We start from the raw sequence: 23,212 nt of genomic DNA on the forward strand, positions 1-23,212 counted from the left end.
TGTGTGTGTACTTGTTTTCCTACATTATCAGGACCCCAATGTCCTAACACTTCACCTTAATGTCCTGAAAAGGTAGGAAAACAATCACTTTTTTCAGGTCCTGAATTTGTTCAAATGCTATTTTAAATTGAAGGGTTAGGTTTAAGGTTTTGGGGTTAGGTTTAGGGTTAGGGAAAATATTTTTAATGGTGAAACATTTTACACTCCAAAAAGTCCAGAAATGTCACGTAAACACAGCTGTGTGTGTATGTGTATGTGTTCGTCCTTGAATATCTGTAGACACATACCAGAGTTTACTTTACAACCCACCTGGATGTGAGACCACACTAGTTGGTAAAACATTTAAGTTAAAACCCTCCCTTTTAACGTACTTCTCCTTCTGTCTTGCATCCTCTTTCCCTGTCTTTATCTCTCCATCCCCCTTCTCCCATCCCTTTATCTCTATAAATGTATCTCTCTCTCTTTCTCTCCCTTTCTGCATATCTATCTCCCTCTCTCCCTCTCTCCCGCTTTCTCAGGATGACGTATTCTAAGCGGGAGGTGGCAGTGTCCAGTGGCTCAGGGTTCGTGGTGTCGGAGGATGGACAGATTGTGACCAACGCCCATGTTGTGGCCAATAAACATCGAGTAAAGGTGGAGCTGAAGAGTGGCGCCACCTACGACGCCAATATCAAAGACATGGACGAGAAGTCCGACATCGCACTCCTCAAGATCGACTCACCGGTAAGAGGGGACACCAGAGGTCACAGACATAGCTCAACAGTTCAGAATTTAGTACAAATGACTTTATTCGAACAACTTAACCCATGAATAACTGACATAGGAGACAAACGGACACATAGGGAAGAAGTTTACACTTAGAAACAGTTGCAAAATTGTGGTAGTTCGCTTGTGTTGTGTGCTACGCATTCCGTTACAAAGATCAAGTTTCAGGTTTTATTATTTATTGTCGATGTAAATTGTCTGGTGGCGATTTTTATGAATTGTTCAGCAGTCTAATGGCTTGGGGGTAGAAGCTGTTGTGGAGTCTTTTAGTCATAGACTTGACGCTTCGGTACCGCTTACCGTGCGGTAGCAGAGAAAACAGTCTATAACTTGGGTGACTGGAGAGTCTGACAATTTTATGGGCTTTCCTCTGACACCGCTTATTATATAGGTCCTGGATGGCAGGAAACTTGGCCCCAGTGATGTACTGGACTGTTTGCACTAATCTTTGTAGCGCTTTACGGTCAGATGCCGAGCTGTTGCCATACCAGGCGGTGATGCAACCGGTCAGGATGCTCTCGGTAGTGCAGCTGTAGAACCTTTTGAGGATCTGGTGGCCCATGCCAAATCTTTTCAGTCTCCTGAGGGGGAAAAGGTTTTGTCGTACCCTCTTCATGACTGTCTTGGTATGTTTGGACCATGATAGTTCGTTGGTGATGTGGACACCAAGGAACTTGAAACTCTCGACCAGCTCTACTACAGCCCTGTTGATGTTGATGGGGGCCTGTTCGGCCTGCCTTTTCCTGTAGTCCTCGATCAGCTCCTTTGTCTTACTCACATTGATGGAGAAGTTGTTGTCCTGGCACCACACTGCCAGTTCTCTGACCTCCTCCCTATAGGCCGTCTCATCATTGCCGGTGATCAGGCCTACCACTGTTGTGTCGTCACCAAACTTAATAATGGTGTTGGAGTTGTGTTTGGCCACGCAGTCGTGGGTGAACAGGGAATGCAGGAGGGGACTAAGTACACACCCCTGAGGGGCCCCAGTGTTAAGGATCAGCGTAGCAGATGTGTTGTTGCCTACTCTTATCACCTGGGGGCGGCCCGTCAGGAAGGCCAGGATCCCGATGCAGAGGGAGGTGTTTAGTCCCAGAGTCCTTAGCTTAGTGATGAGCTTCGTGGGCACTATGGTGTTGAACGCTGAGCTGTAGTCGATGAACAGCATTCTCACATAGGTGTTCCTTTTGTACAGGTGAGAAAGGGCAGTGTGGAGTGCGATTGAGATTGCGTCATCTGTGGATCTGTTGGGGCAGTATGCGAATTGGAGTGGGTCTAGGGCGTCCGGGAGGATGCTGTTGATGTGAGCCATGACCAGCCTTTCAAAGCACTTCATGGCTACCGACGTGTGTGCCACGGGGCGGTAATTATTTAGGCAGGTTACCTTCGCTTCCGTGGGCACAGGGACTATGGTGGTCTGATTGAAACATGTGGGTATTACAGACTCGGTCAGGGAGAGGTGGAAAATGTCAGTGAAGACACTTGACAGTTGGTTCACGCATGCTTTGAGTACACGTCCTTGTAATCCGTCTGGCCCAGCGGCTTTGTGAATGTTGAACTGTTTAAAGGATTTGTTCACATTGGCTACCGAGAGCGTTATCACACAGTCATCCAGAATAACTGGTGCTTCAGTGTTGCTTGCCTCGAAGCGAGCATAAAAGGCATTTAGCTCGTCTGGTAGGCTCACGTCACTGGGCAGCTCGCGTCTGGGTTTCCCTTTGTAGTCCGTAATAGTTTCAAGCTCTGCCGCATCCGACGAGCATCATAGCCGGTGTAGTAGGATTCAATCTTAATCCTGTATTGACGCTTTGCTTGTTTGATAGTTCGTCTGAGGGCATAGCGGAATTTCTTATAATCGTCTGGATTTATCTCCCACTCCTTGAAAGCAGCAGCTCTAGCGTTTAGCTCAATGTGGATGTTGCCTGTAATGGCTTCTGGTTGGGATATGTACATACAGTCACTGTGGGGGGGACGTCATGGATGCACTTATTGATGAAGCCGATGACTGAGGTGGTGTATTCCTCAATTTTTTTATTGTAATTATTTCACCTTTATTTAACCAGTTAGGCCAGTTGAGAACAAGTTCTCATTTACAACTGTAACCTGTCCAAGATATAGCAGAGCAGTGCGACAAAAACAACAACACAGAGTTACACATGGGATAAACAAACGTACAGTCAATAACACAATAGAAAAATTTGAATACAGTCTGTGCAAATTAAGTAAGGAGGTAAGGCAATAAATAGGCCAATAGTGGCGAAGCAATTACAAATTAGGAATTTACACTGGAGTGATATATGTGCAGATGAGGATGTGGAAGTAGAAATACTGGTGTGCAAAAGAGCATAAAAACAAATATGGGGATGAGGTAGGTAGTTGGTTGGATGGGCTATTTACAGATGGGCTGTGTACAGCTGCAGCAATCGGTAAGCTGCTCTGACAGCTAACGCTTAAAGTTAGTGAGGGAGATATAAGTCTCTAACTTCAGTGATTTTTGCAATTCGTTCCAGTCATTGGCAGCAGAGAACTGGAAGGAAAGGCGGCCAAAGTAGGTGTTGGCTTTGGGGATGACCAGTGAAACATACCTGCTGGAGTGCGTGCTACGGGTGGGTGTTGCTATTGTGACCAGTGAGCTGAGATAAGGCAGAGCTTTACCTACTAAAGACTTATAGATGACATGGAGTCAGTGGGTTTGGCGACGAATATGTAGCGAGGACCAATCAACGAGAGCATACAGGTCGCAGTGGTGGGTAGTATATGGGGCTTTGGTGACAAAACGGATGGCACTGTGATAGACTGCATCCAATTTGCTGAGTAGAGTGTTGGAGGCTATTTTGTAAATGACATCGCCGAAGTCAAGGATCGGTAAGATAGTCAGTTTTACGAGGGTATGTTTGGCAGCATGCGTGAAGGAGGCTTTGTTGCGAAATAGGAAGCCGATTCTAGATTTAACTTTGGATTGGAGATGCTTAATGTGAGTCTGGAAGGAGAGTTTACAGTCTAGCCAGACACCGAGGTACAGTTGAAGTCGAAAGTTTACATACACTGAGGTTGGAGTCAAAATTAGGGGGCGCCATTTTCACTTTTGGATAAAATGGTGCCCAAATTAAACGGCCTCGTACTCTGTCCTACATCATATGATATGCATATTATTATTACTATTGGATAGAAAACACTCTGAAGTTTCTAAAACTGTTTGAATTATATCTGTGAGTAAAACAGAACTCATTTGGCAGGCAAACTTCCAAACAGGAAGTGAAAATTCTGAAATGGGTCGCTGTGAAAGGCATCGCCTATTCAATTGCCTAATATTTATGGATATGTATGCACTTCATACGCCTTCCACTAGATGTCAACAGGCAGTAGAACGTGGAATGAAGTGTCTAGCCTTATGTGGGACCGAATGAGAGCCTTTGGAGTGACAGGTCAATCATATATCATACAGTTTTTGGCCACGCACTTGGGTATGTCATATCTTTGTCTGCAAATCGTTAGATAGACACGAAGAAATGCTCCGTCTGGGACGTTATTGGATATATATGAGAAAAAAATCCTGAAGATTGATTCTCAACTGAGTTTGACAAGTTTATTCGACTTTTACTATCACATTTAGAAGTTTTCGTTCATTGCGTCAAATCTTCATGGACACGTGAGCTACACATGCTAACCAAAGTTGCTACAACTTGTTCTTCTTCGACAGAAGAAATGGACATTCTAAAACAAAACAACGATTTTTTGTGGAACTAGGATTCCTGGCACTGCATTCTGATGAAAGTTCAAAGGTAAGGGAATATTTATGATGTTATTTCATATTTTTGTTGACTCTGTTGACTCCAACATGGCGGAGAATGGCTGAGCGCTGTCTCAGATTATTGCATGCTGTGCTTTTTACTAAAGTTATTTTTTTAAATCTAACACAGCGGTTGCATTAAGAACCAGTGTATCTTTAATTATATGTACAACATGTATTTTTCATCAAAGTTTATGATGAGTATTTCTGTATTTCACGTTGCTCTCTGTAATTATTCTGGCTGTTTTGGAGCCATTTCTGAACATGGCGCCAATGTAAAACCACGATTTCTGGCTATAAATATGCACATTTTCGGAAAAAACATAAATGTATTGTATAACATGATGTCATAAGACTGTCATCAGATGAAGTTGTTCAATGGTTAGTGATTAATTTTATCTCTATTTGTGGGTTTTGTGAAAGCTATCTTTGCGGTGAAAAAATGGCGTTGTGTTTTGGGATATGGTAGTGAGCTAACATAAATATATGTTGTGTTTCCGCTGTAAAACATTTAAAAAATCGGACATGTTGGCTGGATTCACAAGATGTTTATCTTTCATTTGCTGTATTGGACTTGTGATTTCATGTACAGTATTTATAATATATGATATTCCCTGTTGCGCTAGGCTAGGCTATTCTAGTCAGCGTTTCTGATGAGAATGATCCCGGATCCGGGATGGGTATTGAGTAGAAGTTTTAACTCGTTTTTCAACCATTCCTCAAATTTCTTGTTAACAAACTATAGTTTTGGCAAGTCGGTTAGGACATCTACTGTGTGCATGACACAAGTAATTTTTCCAACAATTGTTTACAGACATTTACATTACATTTACATTTAAGTCATTTAGCAGACGCTCTTATCCAGAGCGACTTACAAATTGGTGCATTCACCTTATGATATCCAGTGGAACAACCACTTTACAATAGTGCATCTAACTCTTTTAAGGGGGAGGGGGGGGTAGAAGGATTACTTTATCCTATCCTAGGTATTCCTTAAAGAGGTGGGGTTTCAGGTGTCTCCGGAAGGTGGTGATTGACTCCGCTGACCTGGCGTCGTGAGGGAGTTTGTTCCACCATTGGGGTGCCAGAGCAGCGAACAGACAGATTATTTCACTTAAAATTCACTATATCACAATTCCAGTGGGTCAGAAGTTTACATACACTAAGTTGACTGTGCTGTTAAACAGCTTGGAAAATTCCAGAAAATTATATCATGGCTTTAGAAGCTTCTGATAGGCTAATTGACATAATTTGAGACAATTGGAGGTGTACCTGTGGATGTGTTTCAAGGCCTACCTTCAAACTCAGTGCCTCTGCTTGACGTCATGGGAAAATCAAAAGAAATCAGCCAAGACCTCAGAAAAGAAAATGTAGACCTCCACAAGTCTGGTTCATCCTTGGGAGCAATTTCCAAACGCCTGAAGGTACCACGTTCATCAGTACAAACAATTGTACGCAAGTATAAACGCCATGGGACCACACAGTTGTCATACTGCTCAGGAGGAGATGTGTTCTGTCTCCTAGAGATGAACATACTTTAGTGCAAATCAATCCTAGAACAACAGCAAAGGACCTTGTGAAGATGCTGGAGGAAACGGGTACAAAAATATCTATATCCACAGTAAAACGAGTCCTATATCAACATAACCTGAAAAGCTGCTCAGCAAGGAAGAAGCCACTGCTCCAAAACCGCCATAAAAAAAGCCAGACTACGGTTTGCAACTACAAATGGGGACAAAGATCGTACATTTTTGCGAAATGTCCTATGGTCTGATGAAACAAAAATATAACTGTTTGAGCACAATGACCATCGTTAAGTTTGGAGGAAAAGGGGGGAGGGTTGCAAGCCGAAGAACACCATCGCAACCATGAAACACGGGGGTGGCAGCATCATGTTGTGGGGGTGCTTTGTTGCAGGAGGGACTGGTGCACTTCACAAAATAGATGGCATCATGTGGAAGGCAAATTATGTGGATATATTGAAGCAACATCTCAAGACCTCAGTCAGGAAGTTAAAGCTTGGTCGCTAATGGGTCTTCCAAATGGACAATGACCCCAAGCATACTTCCAAAGTTGTGGCAAAATGGCTTAAGGACAACAAAGTTAAGGTATTGGAGTGGCCATCACAAAGTCCTGACCTCATTCCTGTAGATAATTTGTTTGCAGAACTGAAAAACTGTATGCGAGCAAGGAGGCCTACAAACCTGACTCACCAGCTCTGTCAGGAGGAATGGGCCAAATTCACCCAACTTATTGTGCGAAACTTGTGGAAGGCTACCCGAAACATTTGACCCAAGTTAAACAATTTAAAGGCAATGCTACCAAATGCTAATTGAGTGTATATCAACTTCTGACCCACTGGGAATGTGATGAAAGAAATAAAGCTGAAATAAATCATTATCTCTACTATTATTCTGACATTTCACATTCTTAACATAAAGGGGTGATCCTAACTGACTTAAGACAATGAATTTTTACTTGGATTAAATGTCAGGAATTGTGAAAAACTGAGTTTAAATGTATTTGGCTAAGGTGTATGTAAACTTCAGAGTTCAACTGTATTTATAGTTGTCCACATATTCTAAGTCAGAACCGTCCAGATTAGTGATGCTAGGCGGGCGGGCAGATGCGGGCAGCGATCGGTTGAAAAGCATGCATTTCGTTTTACCAGCATTTAAGAGCAGTTGGAGGCCACGGAAGGAGTGTTCTATGGCATTGAAGCTTGTTTGGATGTTTGTTAACACAGTATCCAAAGAAGGGACAGATGTATACAGAATGGTGTCGTCTGTGTAGAGGTGGATCAAATAATCACCCGCAGCAAGAGCGACATGATTGAAAAATACAGAGAAAAGAGTCGGCCCGAGACATTAACTCTGTGGTACCCCCATAGAGACTGCCAGAGGTCTGGACAACAGGCCCTCCGATGTGACACACTGAACTCTATCTGAGAAGTAGTTAGTGAACCAGGCGAGGCAGTCGTTAGAGAAACCAAGGCTGTTGAGTCTGCTGATAAGAATACGGTGATTGACAGAGTCAAAAGCCTTGACCAGGTCAATAAAGACGGCTGCACAGTACTGTCTTTTATCGATGGCGGTTATGATATCGTTTAGGACCTTGAGCGTGGCTGAGGTGCACCCGTGACCTGCTCGGAAACCAGATTGCATAGCGGAGAAGGTACGGTGGGATTCAAAATGGTCAGTGATCTGTTTGTTAACTTTGCTTTCGAAGACTTTAGAAAGGCAGGGCAGGGTGGATATAGGTCTGTAACAGTTTTGGTCTAGAGTGTCTCCCCCTTTGCAGAGGGGGATGACCAAGCTTTCCAATCTTTAGGAATCTTAGACGATATGAAAGAGCGGTTGAACAGACTAGTAATAGGGATTGCAACAATGGTGGCGGATAATTTTAGGAAGAGAGGGTCCAGATTGTCTAGCCCAGCTGATTTGTAGGGATCCAGATTTTGCAGCTCTTTCGGAACATCAGCTGTCTGGATTTGGGTGAAGGAGAAGCGAGGGGGTTTGGGCCAGTTGCTGCGGGGGGTGCGGAGCTGTTGGCCGGGGTTGGGGTAGCCAGGTGGAAAACTTGGCCAGCCGTAGAAAAATGCTTATTGAAATTCTCGATTATTGTGGATTTATCAGTGGTGACAGTTTCCCAGTCTAAGTGCAGTGGGCAGCTGGGAGGAGGTACTCTTATTCTCCATGGACTTTACAGTGTCCCAAAACCTTTTGAAATTAGTGCTGCAGGATGTAAATTTCTGTTTGAAAAAGCTTTGCTTTGCTTTCCTACCTGACTGTGTGTATTGGTTCCTGATTTCCCTGAAAAGTTGCATATCGCGGGGACTATTGAAAGCTAGTGCAGTACGCCACAGGGTGTATGCAACTACAATGCCATTGGATGAATCCCGGAACATATTCCAGTCTGTGCTAGCAAAAATCCTGTAGTGTAGCATCCGTGTCATCTGACCACTTCCGTATTAAGCGAGTCACTGGTACTTCCTGCTTTAGTTTTTGCTTGTAAGCAGAAATCAGGAGGATAGAATTATGGTCAGATTTGCCAAAAGGAGGGCGGGGGAGAGCTTTGTATGCATTTCTGTGTGTGGAGTAAAGGTGGTCTAGGATTTTTTCCCTCCTGGTTGCACATGTGACATGCTGGTAAAAAAATTGGTAAAACTGATTTAAGTTTGCCTGCATTAAAGTCCCCGGGCCGCTAGGAGCGCCACTTCTGGGTGAGCATTTTCGTCTTTAATTATGGCTTTATAGAGTTGGTTGAGAGCGGTCTTAGTGCCAGCTCCGCTTTGTGGTGGTAAATAGACGGCTACGAATAATACAGATGAGAACTCTCTTGGTAGATAGTGTGGTCGACAGCTTATCATAAGGTACTCTACCTCAGGCGAGCAATACCTCGAGACTTCTTTAATATTAGACATCGCGCACCAGCTGTTATTGACAAAAAGACACACACCTCCACCCCTCGTCTTACCAGAGGTAGCGTCTCTATTCTGCCGGTGCATGGAAAATCCCACCAGCTCTATATTGTCAATTTCTTCGTTCAGCCACGTCTTGGTGAGACATAAGATGTTACAGTTTTTAATGTCCCGTTGGTAGGATAATCTTAATAGTAGGTCATCAATTTTATTTTCTAACGATTGCGCGTTAGCAAGGAGAATGGAAGGCATTGGAAGTTTATTCGCTCGCCTCTGGCTTCTCTGAACGATCCCCAATCTGCGTCACCTTTTCGGGCGTCTTTTTTTCACACAAAAGGCGTGGATCTGGGCCTGTTCCAGTGAAAGCAGGATATCCTTCTCGTCGGACTAGTTAAAGGAAAACGTTTCTTCCAGTCTGCAGTGAGTAATCGATATTCTGATGTCCAGAAGTTATTTTCGGTCATAAGAGATGGTAGCAGCAACATTATGTACACAATAAGTTTTTTTAAAAGTTACACAAAACGCACCGAAAAATAACACAATTGCGCAATTGGTTGGGAGAATGTAAAACGTCAGCCATGTTCTTCGGCACCATCTTTATATGAAACAGTGGGTCAGTGCCAATACCATATTAACAATGTGCAGGTATACTGGATTGGTAGGGGTAGATATAGGGGTAAGGTGGCTAGCCATCAGGGTATATGATAAACAGTTGCAGCAGTGTATACTATGATTATATGTGAGTGTGTGTGCTTGTGTAGAGTCAGTACGAATGTGTGTGCATGTTATGTGTGTGTGAGCAAATTAAGTGTGTGAGTGTCAGTGTGATTGTGTGTGAGTGAGTGAGTACAAAAATGAAAAATAAATGAAAGGGTCAATGCAGATAGTCCTTGTTGCCATTTTGTTAGCTATTTAGCAGTCTTATGGCTTGGGGATAGAAGCTATTCAGGAGCCTGTTGGTGTCAGACGTATTGCTCCGGTACAGTTTGTTAAGCGCTAGCTCGTTGTATTTCTTGTCCTGAGGTGGAATATATACAGCAGTCATGCTAACAGCTGAAAAATCTCTCAGGAGGCAGCAGGGTCAGCATTTGACCATCAGGTATTCCAAGACAGGTGAACAATGGGTCGAAACTTCAGCATACCATTTGCTATTGATGAAGAGGCATAACCCTCTCCCTCTCGATTTCCCTGAATTCATTGTCATGTCCGCTCGGTGAATGGAGAATCCATTGAGTTGGATAGCCATGGGGGGCATCTTGTCCGAACACCATGTTTCAGAAAAGCAGAGAATATTGCAGTTACGAGATTCACATTGATAGCAAAATCACAATCGGAGGTCCATCTTATTACCAAGTCATTGGCCAATAGAATGGAGAGAAGAGGTGGCCGGTTTTCCCTTTGTCTTAACCTCGCCTGGACTCCCCCTCTCCTGCCTGTTTTGTTGCTGGCGTTTTCTCATGGGCAGCCCGGAATTGAAGAAAGAGCCCAGGGCAGATGAGTCAAAGTTAAAGCTGGAATTAAGGTTAGTAACTGCCAATCTTCACAATATTCCTTCAAATTGAAACTTTATGGAATATTACAAGTGGCATAAATAAGAGGGTTTGAGGAGTGTGACTTTACACAGTAGCTCCCATGCTATTTAATCCCTGCCTATGAGCGTGAGTGGGAATGACATTGAGAGTTTCAACTCCCAGGAGACAGATTGGATTTTAAGTACATCCTTCCAGGCCAACAGCAGCCATCTTGGTGCAGTACTTTCCTATATCTTACAACTGCAAATCTAGACACCACTAGCAAATGTGAGCAACAATTGAACAATAACAATTACTTAATATTATTCCCTATTGGTAGAAAGTTGTTATTGGTAGAAAGTTGTTGTTCAGCTTGATAACACAGCTGATTGTTTGAGAGGTGCAACATGTGCAACGAAGTGGTCCTTGTAAACACTGGCATTCAACACATAGTTAATGTTGGCAATGGCATTCAGATAAAAATACTTCAGAGACAACAGTCGTTAGGAAACGATTCTCTGAAAGAAACTTGGAATACATTCTGCAAAGACTCATTACCAGCAGATGAATACCCATGTCATGCTCCAATGAGCAAATAGTTTTGCTCATAAATGGCATGGAGGTAGGCCATGCAAGGTTTTTGCCGAGGCAGCGTACAGTAACTTAGAGAGATTGTTGCTTTGTGGACTAGTGGGATACACATCCCACATGAATCATATTCGACAGCCATATGAAGGAATGTCTGGCACCCATTCAAAGCCACATGCTAGGAGTAACTGCACCGCAGAATGCCTCGCAGAGCATTCCCTCGCTTCAATGCACAGCTGAAAAGACACTCACGACAAGGACAGGGCTGCACACAGCATCGGCCAAAACGCCAAGACAAGCACAAGGTTATGTTTTCTTTTATGCGGCCTACAGTGGTTCCCCAAACTGGCCCTGGAAGACCACTGTGCTATACACTCTGGTCTACATTCAATACACATACTAGACAACTGGAAGGTGATATCAGACCCAAAGCAGTGATCCATGGACGTCTGAAGAAAAGATTATGGATGGAAAATACAGCATCATTACTTCTCAAAAACCAGTTTCAAGACACTGAAAAGTCTAATGGTTTGTGCCCTGTGGTAAGACTACCATCCAACTACTGGTTGACCATGACAGCCCAGTACCTGACTGTGGATTGACCATATACCCCGTGCCCCACTCTGGCTACATAGCTAAGACAGCTGTTGAACTCTTTGCCCCAGTTTTCTCTTCTGTGTGAGAAAGTGTCTACCCAGTCTGCCCAGTGGGCACAGTCCCAGTTCCATGACTAACCCCCACAGTGGGACAGGACAGAGGCTATGGGCTAGGGGGAGAGGGGAGGGGGTCTGACTCATGACACCCCAGCTAATGAGACAGTGGGTACGGGCAGGGGAGAGTGGATATTAGGGAAAGAGTCGACTAGAGATGGAAAGTGTCAGTGAGAGAGAAATTAGAGGATGAGAGAGAGAGGGAGATAATTAGAGGCCAAAATAAAGGAAAAGTTGGAATTTCCTAATTTGTATGAAAAATACAGTAAGTTGTCACAGTTCTGTCCTCAGGGCTTCAGGTCTGTACTCTTTTAACTATGTATTTATTTCCCTCTTTTCCTCACTCTCCCTCCATCTGTCCCTCTCTTGCCTCAAATGTGCGTCATGAGTATGGGTGACTTCTATCAAACTTTGTAATTCATATCAGCACACTGAGAGAGAATCGATCACACATGTTTATGACTTTGAGCTTTGAAAGTTGACTCTTTGAATGTAGAATACCCTCTCTTCTTCCTCGGTGCTTCATGAGAAGCAGAGTTTATTGGCGGCTGGGTCGGTCCGTTCTTGTGTGGTGTACCCTCGTCTCTGGGGAAGACATTACACGTCTGCAGCTACATTAGTCTGTCTGCAGAAGTTGGGACTTCAGAGGATGGGAAGGAGAAAGGGAAAAAGCGCTACATTCATTTCTGACAGAGAGAGAATGGGATGGAGAGGCAGACAAAGACAGAGGAGATGTGGCCTGGAAAACGGATCCAAATGTCTGCAAAGCTAAGTGATCTAATAGGCTAATGAGATGGCTGTGTGATGTGACGCTGGGAAGATAAAGCTAGAAGTCATCATGCGGGGGAAAGAGCAGCTTGTTAACCCTATCCACTCCCTCACTCACTTCCTCAACTGTCGGTGGTGCAAAGTAGCGCACTGTCGGTGTCCTCAGTTTAGAATATTTGAGATGATTTTGTTCATGGAAGTCATGTCAACAGACATGACTTCCATGAAACAGGTAGTTAAACACACCCAACCAAATGAGGACACAACATCCTCATCAATAAATACAGTGAGTATATGTGTCTCAGTACTCAACCACAATGTTAGTCTGTATGCTCCCCAGGTCGTCCACCTCCTAAAGGGTGGTAGGATGACTGGCGCTGGCTAGACCGACCAGGGCTCTTATTGGTCCCCGTTCAGGAGACATCCAGGACATGCTCTGTTTCTCAGTGGAAAGAGTGGCGTCCTTCAGAAAGAAGCAGAGGGAAAATGAATCACATCCTCGTCTCATCCTCCATTTCACTCGCTCTCCCACAATCGCTCCCATCCTTACGGAAGCAGCGTGTCGGGACGAGGGCCAAGGGAAGCAGACTGGCCTTGCTCTTTTATTCCATGCTCCAGACAAGGCCTAGTTTGTAGGTGGTTGTTTCCCAGGCCAGCGATGCAGTGGAAGAGAGACCCATACATCCTAACCGCATCTCATCAGATCTGCATGGCCCACAGATTAAAGGCGTGTGGTGTCTAGCCGCCCGTTGGTGAGATGCCATCCAGTCTTCCAGGGTGTCTGTAAATCATGCTGGAAACACAGAGAAAGCTTTCGACCATGTGTTTGCTGTTGTGTTGGCTGTGGCATTTACAACAACATGTGCACCATATTGATCCCCAGAGCTGATGGTTCTGCAGGTATTATCATGTTGGATCAAGCTCCTCTTTATCCACTGAGGCACAACCCTTGGGACAAAGTTCATGTGTAGCCATAGTAGCGTTCACCCACACACAGTCACACCATTTGCTAGTGGCCCCATGATATGTATGCATGGTAGCATAGGACTAAAAAGTTAACATAATACCTACAGATGCGCTGTCTTAATTTGACCCTGCTTCTCACAGCAGGAAAATAATCATGCAGTAACAGGAAATGTGAATTATTATGTGGATTATAATACATTTTGTAGGGGTTGATACATAATTAGATAAATGTTTTGTTACCGCAAATCAAGTCTGACATTAAGCGGAAATTAGTAACTTTAGAAGCATTTTTAAAACCTTGAATACACTACAATTTGCGTATTGCCTTGAAGTCCCCTATAAGAAAAGCACAGTAGTGACCACAGCAAAGACTCTAGAAGTGGTCATAGGTTTAATCACCAAACAGGGGGTTGTTTCACTGGCATGCCTCTGTGCTGTTTACAGTTGTTTTTTGTTCGGGTTCATGTAAAATTAACCTTTTTTCTCAGGTTTGCATACGCCTTCGAAACTATTAGCGACAGTCCATCACAGCGTGAGGCTTGACAAAAACCAAGTTTGCACCTGGGATCAAGTCATAAAAGTTAATGTAATGGGTTTTTAAGTGATTCCAAACGGGCAAAGCTGTAATTTGAAACAAAGACTTGTCTATGGCAACAAAGGAGGTATTTTCCTCGTTGGTCCTTCCACCATCTCCCATGGCAGACACTCTAGATGTACAGTATAATTTTGGTTGAGATGATAGGATAAAGCCTGAATGTCTGAAATTCTTACCACCACTTCTAAGTGCCTCTGACATGCAACTGTTTTTCTGGATGGCTGCTAGTAAATACTGGTGCTTTCTGTTGACGTTTATCTGTCACTATCTCAGCCTCTATTAAAATGATATTGTGCCATTCTCAGTTATCTTCTGTATGAGTCAGCGGAGAGCTTGGGAAACAGGTATTTTTTATAGAAAGGTTGAAATTTCAACTGAAAGTTTTAAGTTAAGATCTAGAACAAGGCAGTAGTGCATTTAACTGAAAGCATCTCACATGATGTTGGGGACGGCCAACGCAGGAGAGGGTTGCCTGCTCCTCTTCTTGTCCCTCTAACCACCTCTCCTTAATGAGGTCAATGTCATGGGTTGACAGGGTTCGATACTGTGACCAAAACAGTCGCTTTTGCGACCTTTTGACTGGGCAGTGCGACACACATTTTTAATTGGTCGCAAGAGTGCCAGTGAAACAAATTTATCTGGTCACGTACATTTTTGGTTCACGGGTTGCTTTTTTATCATCATGATTTATTCAAACTGTAATGTGCAATTGACAAAAAATTTACCAACTTTCTAAAGAGGCAAAAATGGCACGGTGTAACGGCTTTCGTTGGTGGAAGGAGAGGAGGACCAAAATGCAGCGTGGTACGTATCCATAATAACTTTTAATGAGAATGAATACAAAATACAAAAAGAACAAGAGAATCAAAATGAAAACCGAAACAGTCCCGAATGGTGAAAACACTAAAACGGAAAACGACTACCCACAACTCATAGTGGGAAAACAGGCTACCGAAGTATGATTCTCAATCAGAGACAACGATCGACACCTGCCTCTGATTGAGAACCATACTAGGCCAAACAAATAGAAATATAACGTATAGAACAAAACATAGAAAAACAACCTAGAATGCCCACCCCAACTCACGCCCTGACCAAACTAAAATAAAGACATAAAAAAGGAACTAAGGTCAGAACGTGACACACGCGACTGCCCCTGTCTGTGTGTGTCAGGGCTCCACATGCATGGGAGGTTGTGGAAACCCTCCAGACCAGTCAATCATCCCTGTTGTGGCCAGCTTGTGCCAGTGAAAAGATTAGGCCATTATAATAATGCTATTTTTAATCTTGGCTATGTAAATGATTAAAAAGATGGATTCCTGAAGCTGTTTGTTTTTGTGTCGTGGGAGGATGGACTCTACAAGGTGTCGAAAGCGTTCCACACGGATGCTGGCCCATGTTGACTCCAGTGCTTCTCACAGGTGTGCCTGCCACCTACTGCTATACCCCTTTCAAAGGCACATTAATATTTTGTCTTGCCCATTCGCCCTCTGAATGGCACACACACACAATCCATGTCTCAATTGTCTCAAGGCAAAATCCTTCTTTAACCTGTCTCCTCCCCTTCATCAACACTGATTTCAGTGGATTTAACAAGTGACATCAATAAGGGATCATAGCTTTCACCTGGATTCACCTGGTCAGTCTATGTCATGGAAATAGCAAGTGTATTGTTTTGTACACTCAGTGTATTTTAGAATTTTAAAAAAATTATGTGAATGTCAATGCCATTGGGTAGGCTTATTAAAAAAGGCATTATTCTTAAAGTGGTAATGCATACTTACTTTATATATATTTTTTAAATCTTTTTTCTATAGGCTTTTTTTGTATGAAAGATCAAATGACCTATTGAAATTATGCACGCATCATTCAGTTTCCTGTCAAGTCTTGACCTGGGCCAGTATTTTTGTTCCTTTGAGGCAGTAGCTTTCAGTTGCAGGGCACTGGCCCTGTGTACTACTGGCAAATTTAACTGAATGTCGAGCCCTGCTGTGTGCGGTGCGTGTAGCCATGTGGCCTATATGTCTACCACTGTTTGTAGCCATTAGCGATGCTAATGATAGCCTAATTGTTTTTGGATAGATGGAAAAGCAATTAAAACTTCAAAGTAGCCTATGCCTACCTGGCAGAATCATGATTATTTGCATCAATCCAGTGGCCATTTGTTTTGAAAACTCCATCACAAGTATGCTACAAAAACACTGCTAGCCAAATACAACTGTCTGGTTGGTGTGCACCTAAATTAAAGGGGTACTACACTGAAAAATCTACATTTCTCAGATTTTATCCAGACCTCAAAAAAAGGTTCCCTATTTTGATTTAAGCATTGTTGTTGACATATAACATCCAATTTGGTTGTTTTTCTATTAAAATGGGTGCTTATGAGAGCAAAAAAGTTTATTGCTGTTGTATCGTTTTGGTATCAAGTATACTTTTTTCATATTCTACCCTCTGGAAGGTTGCGTAGAAAATAACACATGGGACTTTGCACTTTGCACTTTATTTTAACAGTCTCTTATTTTAACAGTCTCTTATTTCAACAGTCTCTTATTTCAACAGTCTCTTTTCTTTGCTGTTAGAGTTAATCTACCCAACTCAAGGAACACAAGCTAATTTGAAAGATGGCTAGTCATTATTAGCCTGGTTTTGTATGGAATGCAGGAACATTATGGGACACAGGCCAGGTCATTTCTCATTGTTTGTAATAACAAAAATTGTGCAACCAAATAATGTGCTGGTGCCACAAACTGAAAAAGTTTGGTGCAACAGTGTCACCATTGGAAAAAGTAAGTATAGAACCCTGGATGAGTGTTAATGCATTAAGGCCCATGGTCCAAAACAACCTGGTGAGTCACTTATGGTCAAGAGAAAGTCAGAAGCACTGAAATTACATATACAGTATTCGACTCGGTATCCACAAGGACAAAAAGCAGCTGAGTACAAGTGGTCAGTAGGTGATAGCTAGACTAACAGTCCTCACACATGAATAGCCATTTGATGTTTGCTTTATTCCTATTCACACCTAGACACTCCCACCCTCAAGGGCTCATATCAGCTAGCCTTGGCATCCACAGTGTATGAGTTAATGTGTGTACGCATGACTGTACCGCCCACAAGTCAGTGGCAGCATTGTGTGGAAGCAGATGGATATGTGCAGGTGTTTGTCAAGTTGTGTTTTTCATTATTCACTGGGCTGAGACAATTCAATAAGCGACAGGTCAATGTTATATTGATCACGCTGTTATTACCAGTATCACCACAGCAAGCGGTTGGTAGACCGTCTCAGTGTTAGGGATTCAGATCGGGCTGACTTCTCTCACTTCCTCCCTCCATCTGCTTATCCCTTTAACTCGGTGGGGTCAAGGTACGGGATGGTGTGTGTGTGTGTGTGAGGGTGTGATGGTGGGGAGTCACAGACTGGATAGCAGTTCACAGACTGCTATTCCGGTGTCAAGTCTGGATGAAAGAAATTAGAGGGAGTGGTGGTGGGGTTACGCACTCTCATCTTCTAACTGTCATCTTCTATTAATACTTAGGCTACACCTCAGGGGTCAAGTTCGCACTGAGTTCCCGCAACCCAAAAAGCTCAAATGGCGTCTTAGAGTGTTAGATGGATTTTATACTGTATAAAGACCTATTCAGCTATTGTTGGCAACGGTCAGCAGTCAAAAGTGGCCCTTATGTTGTGTCGTCACTCCGCAGAGATGACAATCACCATGTAATAACCTAGTGTGTACACTATATTGGAAAGGAAAATGTAGTGTTATCATATTTTATGATGGCACTGCACTATGAATATCCCTGGGTAGTTGATTACAGGACGTGTTTCTGTGTTTGGATACAGAGACTTTTGTCTGTGTGTATCTTTGGCTTGTTGGCCAGTCAGTCTCAGTTACCTTAGCTTCCACACTGTGACTCTATTTATAACCCAGGGTAAACAAAATGGATACAGGGGAACAACCGGGAAAGGTCTCTCAAGATTGTGCTGTTGTCAGGGAGTTTGTTGGGTGGTGTGTTGGGAACTACACACTCAACGTGATGTGGCGACGCGTGGGCTATGACCATACACTCATTGGCTATGACTGAACAGAAGGGAGATGATTTCATGCAGACAGGGAAACTGTGGATGGATAAATATACCCTCTGTCTGTCTGTCTAGGCACTGTTTCTGGCTCATGGTTTCCTTACCATGGAGTCTCAGTTGTTCAAGAGTTTAACATAAGTGGATTTGTACTGTTTTATGAGGTACTGGCCAGTGGCCACTAATAAAAGAGATGCACTGTGATAGGAGAAAAATGAGGATGGATAAAAAAAACATTGTAGTTACTCCACAATACTAACCAAATTGACAGAATGAAAATAAGGACGCCTGTACAGAATAAAAATATTCAAAAGCATGCATCCCATCCTGTTTACAACAAAGCACGAAAGTAATGCTGTATAAAATGTGGCAAAGCCACTAACCTTTTGTCCTTTTTTTTGCCCCAAAGTGTTATCTTTGGGGCAAATCCAATACAACACATTACTGAGTACAGCACTATATTTTCAAGCATAGTGGTGGCTGCATCATGTTATGGGTATGCTATTAATTATTAACAACTGGGGAGTTTTTATTAAGGATAAAAAATAAACGTAATTGAGTTAAGCTCAGCCAAAAATCCTAGAGGAAAACCTGGTTCAGGCTGCTTTCCACCAGACACTGGGAGATTAATTCACTTTTCAGCAGGACAATAACATAAGACACAAGGCCAAATCTACACTGGAGTTGCTTCCCAAGAAGACAGTGAATGTTCCTGAGTGGCCGAGTTACAAGTTTGACTTGGTTTGACTTGGATATGTGGTGGTGTGATAGTGTTAAACGATATACTGTTCTATCTTTTGTTTTATGTGTAATGTAAGTGCCTTAATGTGTTTGGACCTCAGGAAGAGTAGCTGCTGCCTTGGTAATGGGGATCCATAATAAATATAAATACTTAAATCTGCTTGAAAATCTATGGCAAGACCTGAAAATGGCTCTCTAGCAATGACCAACAGCCAATTTGACAGAGCTTGAAGAATTTTGAAAATAATAATGGCCAAATGTTGCACAATCCAGGTGTGTAAAGCTCTTAGAGACGTACCCAGAAAGACTTACAGCTGTAATCGCTGCCAAAGGTGATTCTAACATGTGTTTACTCAGGGTGTTTTATTTATTTTTCATTTTTTTTTTTTTTTTTTTTTTTTTTACAAATGTTCACATTTCGACATCAGAGTATTTTGGGTAGATCGTTGACAAAACATGCCAATTTAATCCATTTTAATTCCACAAAATGTGGAAAACGATAAGGGTTGTGAATACTTTCTGAAGCCATCCTTATATCACTGGCGGTCAGTGCTGTTTATTTTTCATGAGTATGGCCTTATTTCTATTACAGTATATTGGATGAATCTCATTCATATTCCATTCACCTAGTTCAATGTAACAACGAAAGGTTTAGGCTACTACATGATACTCAAATTTTCCCTATATCCATCATGAGGTGGCTACAACCTAGCCTATGAGTGAATGTTTACAATGTAGGTGCACACAGGTCGAGAGAAAAATTTGAGATGATGGACAGTGACACATGGACAGACAGTGACACATTCAATACCGCCTTGCACACTCTTGCCTGCATCTAGCTTATCTTGGATGTAATCATTAGTCGAACAGTTGCAAACAAGAGTTTCTATTGGACAGATTCAGGTATTTTCATCCCTGTTTCGTTTGATTCCGTTTAAGAAACGCTTTTCAACAGAATCGGCAGAATGAATACACCCCTGATCATGCATAAACACAGTTCACTTTCATAGCAGTCACATTGTATTCCTTCTCGCCTCTATGCACTCTCCTCCTCTCACCCTTTCCCTTCGTTTGTGGACTTCAATGAACAACACATCAGATGTATGTGACCAGGCAACAAAAAAAACTTTCCAAGCCAAACCATGTCATAACCGCTACACACAGCCTTCATCGTTGTCACCATATTAGCTAAAGTAACGTCCTAGTCAACATAGCCAATGAAACTAATGCTTTAGTAAACTCACTACATACAGTTTTTGTTGAAAACTGTTCAACTACTGTCTTTCTCTCTCTTTGAGTCAACTACTCACCATATGTTATGCACTGCAGTGCTAGCTAGCTGTAGCTTATTCTTTCAGTACTAGATTCATTCTCTGATCCTTTGATTGTCAGTTCATGCTGCAAGACCCCTGATAGGTTGGAGGACATCCTCTGGAAGTTGTCATAATAATTACTGTGTAAGTCTATGGAAGGGGGAGAGAAACAAGATCCTCCTAGGTTTTGTCAATGTACCAAGATCCTCCTAGGTTTTGTCAATGTACCAAGAGGAGGACGGAAGCTAGCTGTCCTCCGGCTATACCATGGTGCTACCCTATAGAGTGCTTGTCACGTATACTACCTCTCCGGCCTCTAGGTCATCAGGCTGCTGATTATCCCGTACACCTGTCACCATCGTCAAGCGCACCAGCGCCTCATGACACTCACCTGGACTCCATCACCTCCTTGATTATCTTCCCTATATCTGTCACTCCCCTTGGTTCTTTCCTCGGGTGTTATTGACTCTGTTTCATGTCAGTGCGTTGTTTGTGTTTCGTGTTTATTGTTTTGTTAATTTATTAAAACACTCACTCCCTGTACTTGCTTCCCGACTCTCAGCGCACTCGTTACAGTGCTATTGAGGCTACTGTAGACTATTTGGTGACATTAATATATTTAGTACAGTTTTATCTAAAACCTTTTCAATGTTTTACTATTTTTATTTTTATGAAATTCACTGAGGAGGATGGTCCTCCCCTTCCTCCTCTGAGGAGCCTGCAATGGTATGTATGTGGGGAAGGATAGTTTTACGGCCCACAGTTTCTAGTGCTGCTGCTTAGATATAACTCAATGTTACTGAGGGATGTGTACCTATTAAATATCTCCCCCCTAACCTGTCCCCCCTACAGATCAAGCTTCCTGTGCTGATGTTGGGGCGTTCGTCAGACCTGAGGCCTGGGGAGTTTGTGGTGGCCATCGGAAGCCCCTTCTCCCTCCAGAACACAGTTACCACAGGAATAGTCAGCACAACCCAACGAGGGGGCAAGGAGCTGGGCCTACGCAACTCTGAAATGGAATACATTCAGACAGACGCTATTATTAACGTGAGTCTGTGAACACATGCACGCACATACACACACATCATAAAGGATTGTGAACTGAGAACTGAAGTAATGTTATTTTCTGTTTACAGTATGGTAATTCAGGAGGCCCTCTGGTGAATCTGGTGAGAATACTGTTTGTTTATTGACAGCTATACAGTTTTTGTACATGTCTAATAGACAGCAGATAATGTGTCTGAATGATGGCACATAATATTTTGAGACTGTATGCAACTGTGTGATTGCGTGTAGGAGTGTTACAGTGTTATTAGTGTGTCACTTTGTTTATGAGTGATTCTGGTCAGTCTGGTTGTCAGACACTACTTGAATGACTTTGTTATTGATTGTGTTATTGAAGGATGGTGAGGTGATCGGGATCAACACTCTGAAAGTGACGGCTGGTATCTCATTCGCCATCCCCTCCGACAAGATCCAAGAGTTCCTGACTGAATCCTACGACAGACAGTCCCGAGGTAGGATGCTAAATCCCTATGGTCATCCTGTGTGTAACATCTAAATATGTCCCATTAGTGTAAGGTCCTGTCTACACTCTTATCCACATGTTTTGAGGATAACCATAAACACTTAGACATTTTGATTCAAGCCCCTTTATAACTAATCTTAACCCATGGCCTAGCTTCAGAATCACTCAATTATCCTCCAAGTCGAAAGGTATACCCCATTGCAAACCTGGTGGTTTTCTTGTTGTTGTGTTTCCTTAGGAAGAGCTGTGACAAAGAAGAGATACATTGGTGTGAGGATGATGACACTCACCCCAGCGTAAGTAGATCCTTAGTCACTGGTTATACTTGTAATGAAAAGGATAAAGATGGTACTTTTCTTTTCTAGGACCGTCAACTCTCGATACATGCAAAGAAAGATTTGAGACTGTGAATGTGTACACTAAACTGGAAAATGCAGTTATTCAAAGCTGTCAAAAAGAATGTATTTGAACTGGACCTGGTGAACTGCATTTCAGTTTGATACGGAAAACAGAGGACTTCTTCTTAAAACGGAGCACCTCTTCCCTTTCACTCTGTAGGTTAACCAAGGAGCTGAAGGTGCGACACAAAGACTTCCCTGATGTCACCTCTGGAGCGTACGTCATGGAGGTGATATCTAAAACGCCGGCCGCGGCGTAAGTACAAACTAACAGGGATAGTAGAAACTCACTCCATCTCACCAACAGTGGAGGTTTCTTATGAGTGTGAGGACAAGTTGTCTGACTTTTTCTGTGCTAAGGGATATTGTCTTTGGCTCCTTCCGCTGACTGTACACATGTTTCAAATTTATATAGACCCTCAACGCCCAACTCTCCCCACACAAACTCACTCACATTCACACTCTCTCTCCAGTTTTCACGTGCAAATGCACACACACACACACACACACACACACACACACACACACACACACACACACACACACACACACACACACACACACACACACACACACCCTTACTAAAACATTGCTGAGACTCACTTTAAAATTCTTGTTCACCCACTCAAGAATCCCTCCCGACCACAGTTCTACCAGAGAGGGGTTGGGGGACACTGAGGTCAGCCATCCCCTTCCTCCCTCAAGCAGCAAGGGGTATGCTGTGGTTTTCCTGGGACCACTCACCCAACCCTAGTACACTCTCTGTTTCATTGGAGATATAAGTGTTAGTCGTGTTTTCCTGAGTAGTATGAGGGGAATGTGGAAGTGTGGCTGTATTATAAGTGGTGGTGGCGGCCACTGTTCACATGTGTGATTAGAGAGTAGTTGTGTGCAAATTGGAGGCCTTGATATCACTTCTGGTAACCGCTCCAGTCTTTGTGCAATTTCGTTTTACTAGATCTCTATTCTGGGTGTGTTTGGTCTATGGGAGTGTGTTGCACAAAGCAGTCTCCACCTGTAATTATTGTGGTCTTGATGAAG

At 43.0% G+C, this 23,212-nt stretch overlaps 1 protein-coding gene across 2 annotated transcripts in view; it reads left to right on the forward strand.

The window, feature by feature from the left end:
• The window catches only part of LOC120017940 (serine protease HTRA1A-like), a 39,871-nt gene that overhangs the window by 12,605 nt on the left and 4,054 nt on the right, over positions 1-23,212 (forward strand). For both annotated transcript variants that reach the window (XM_038960898.1, XM_038960899.1), the window contains exons 3-8: positions 519-723; positions 21,098-21,292; positions 21,382-21,414; positions 21,648-21,762; positions 22,012-22,069; positions 22,332-22,427. In XM_038960898.1, coding sequence (XP_038816826.1) covers positions 519-723; positions 21,098-21,292; positions 21,382-21,414; positions 21,648-21,762; positions 22,012-22,069; positions 22,332-22,427 — 702 coding nt within the window. The remainder of the gene's footprint in view (positions 1-518; positions 724-21,097; positions 21,293-21,381; positions 21,415-21,647; positions 21,763-22,011; positions 22,070-22,331; positions 22,428-23,212) is intronic.

Source organism: Salvelinus namaycush, chromosome 22, assembly GCF_016432855.1.
Source record: "Salvelinus namaycush isolate Seneca chromosome 22, SaNama_1.0, whole genome shotgun sequence".
Taxonomy (NCBI): domain Eukaryota; kingdom Metazoa; phylum Chordata; class Actinopteri; order Salmoniformes; family Salmonidae; genus Salvelinus; species Salvelinus namaycush.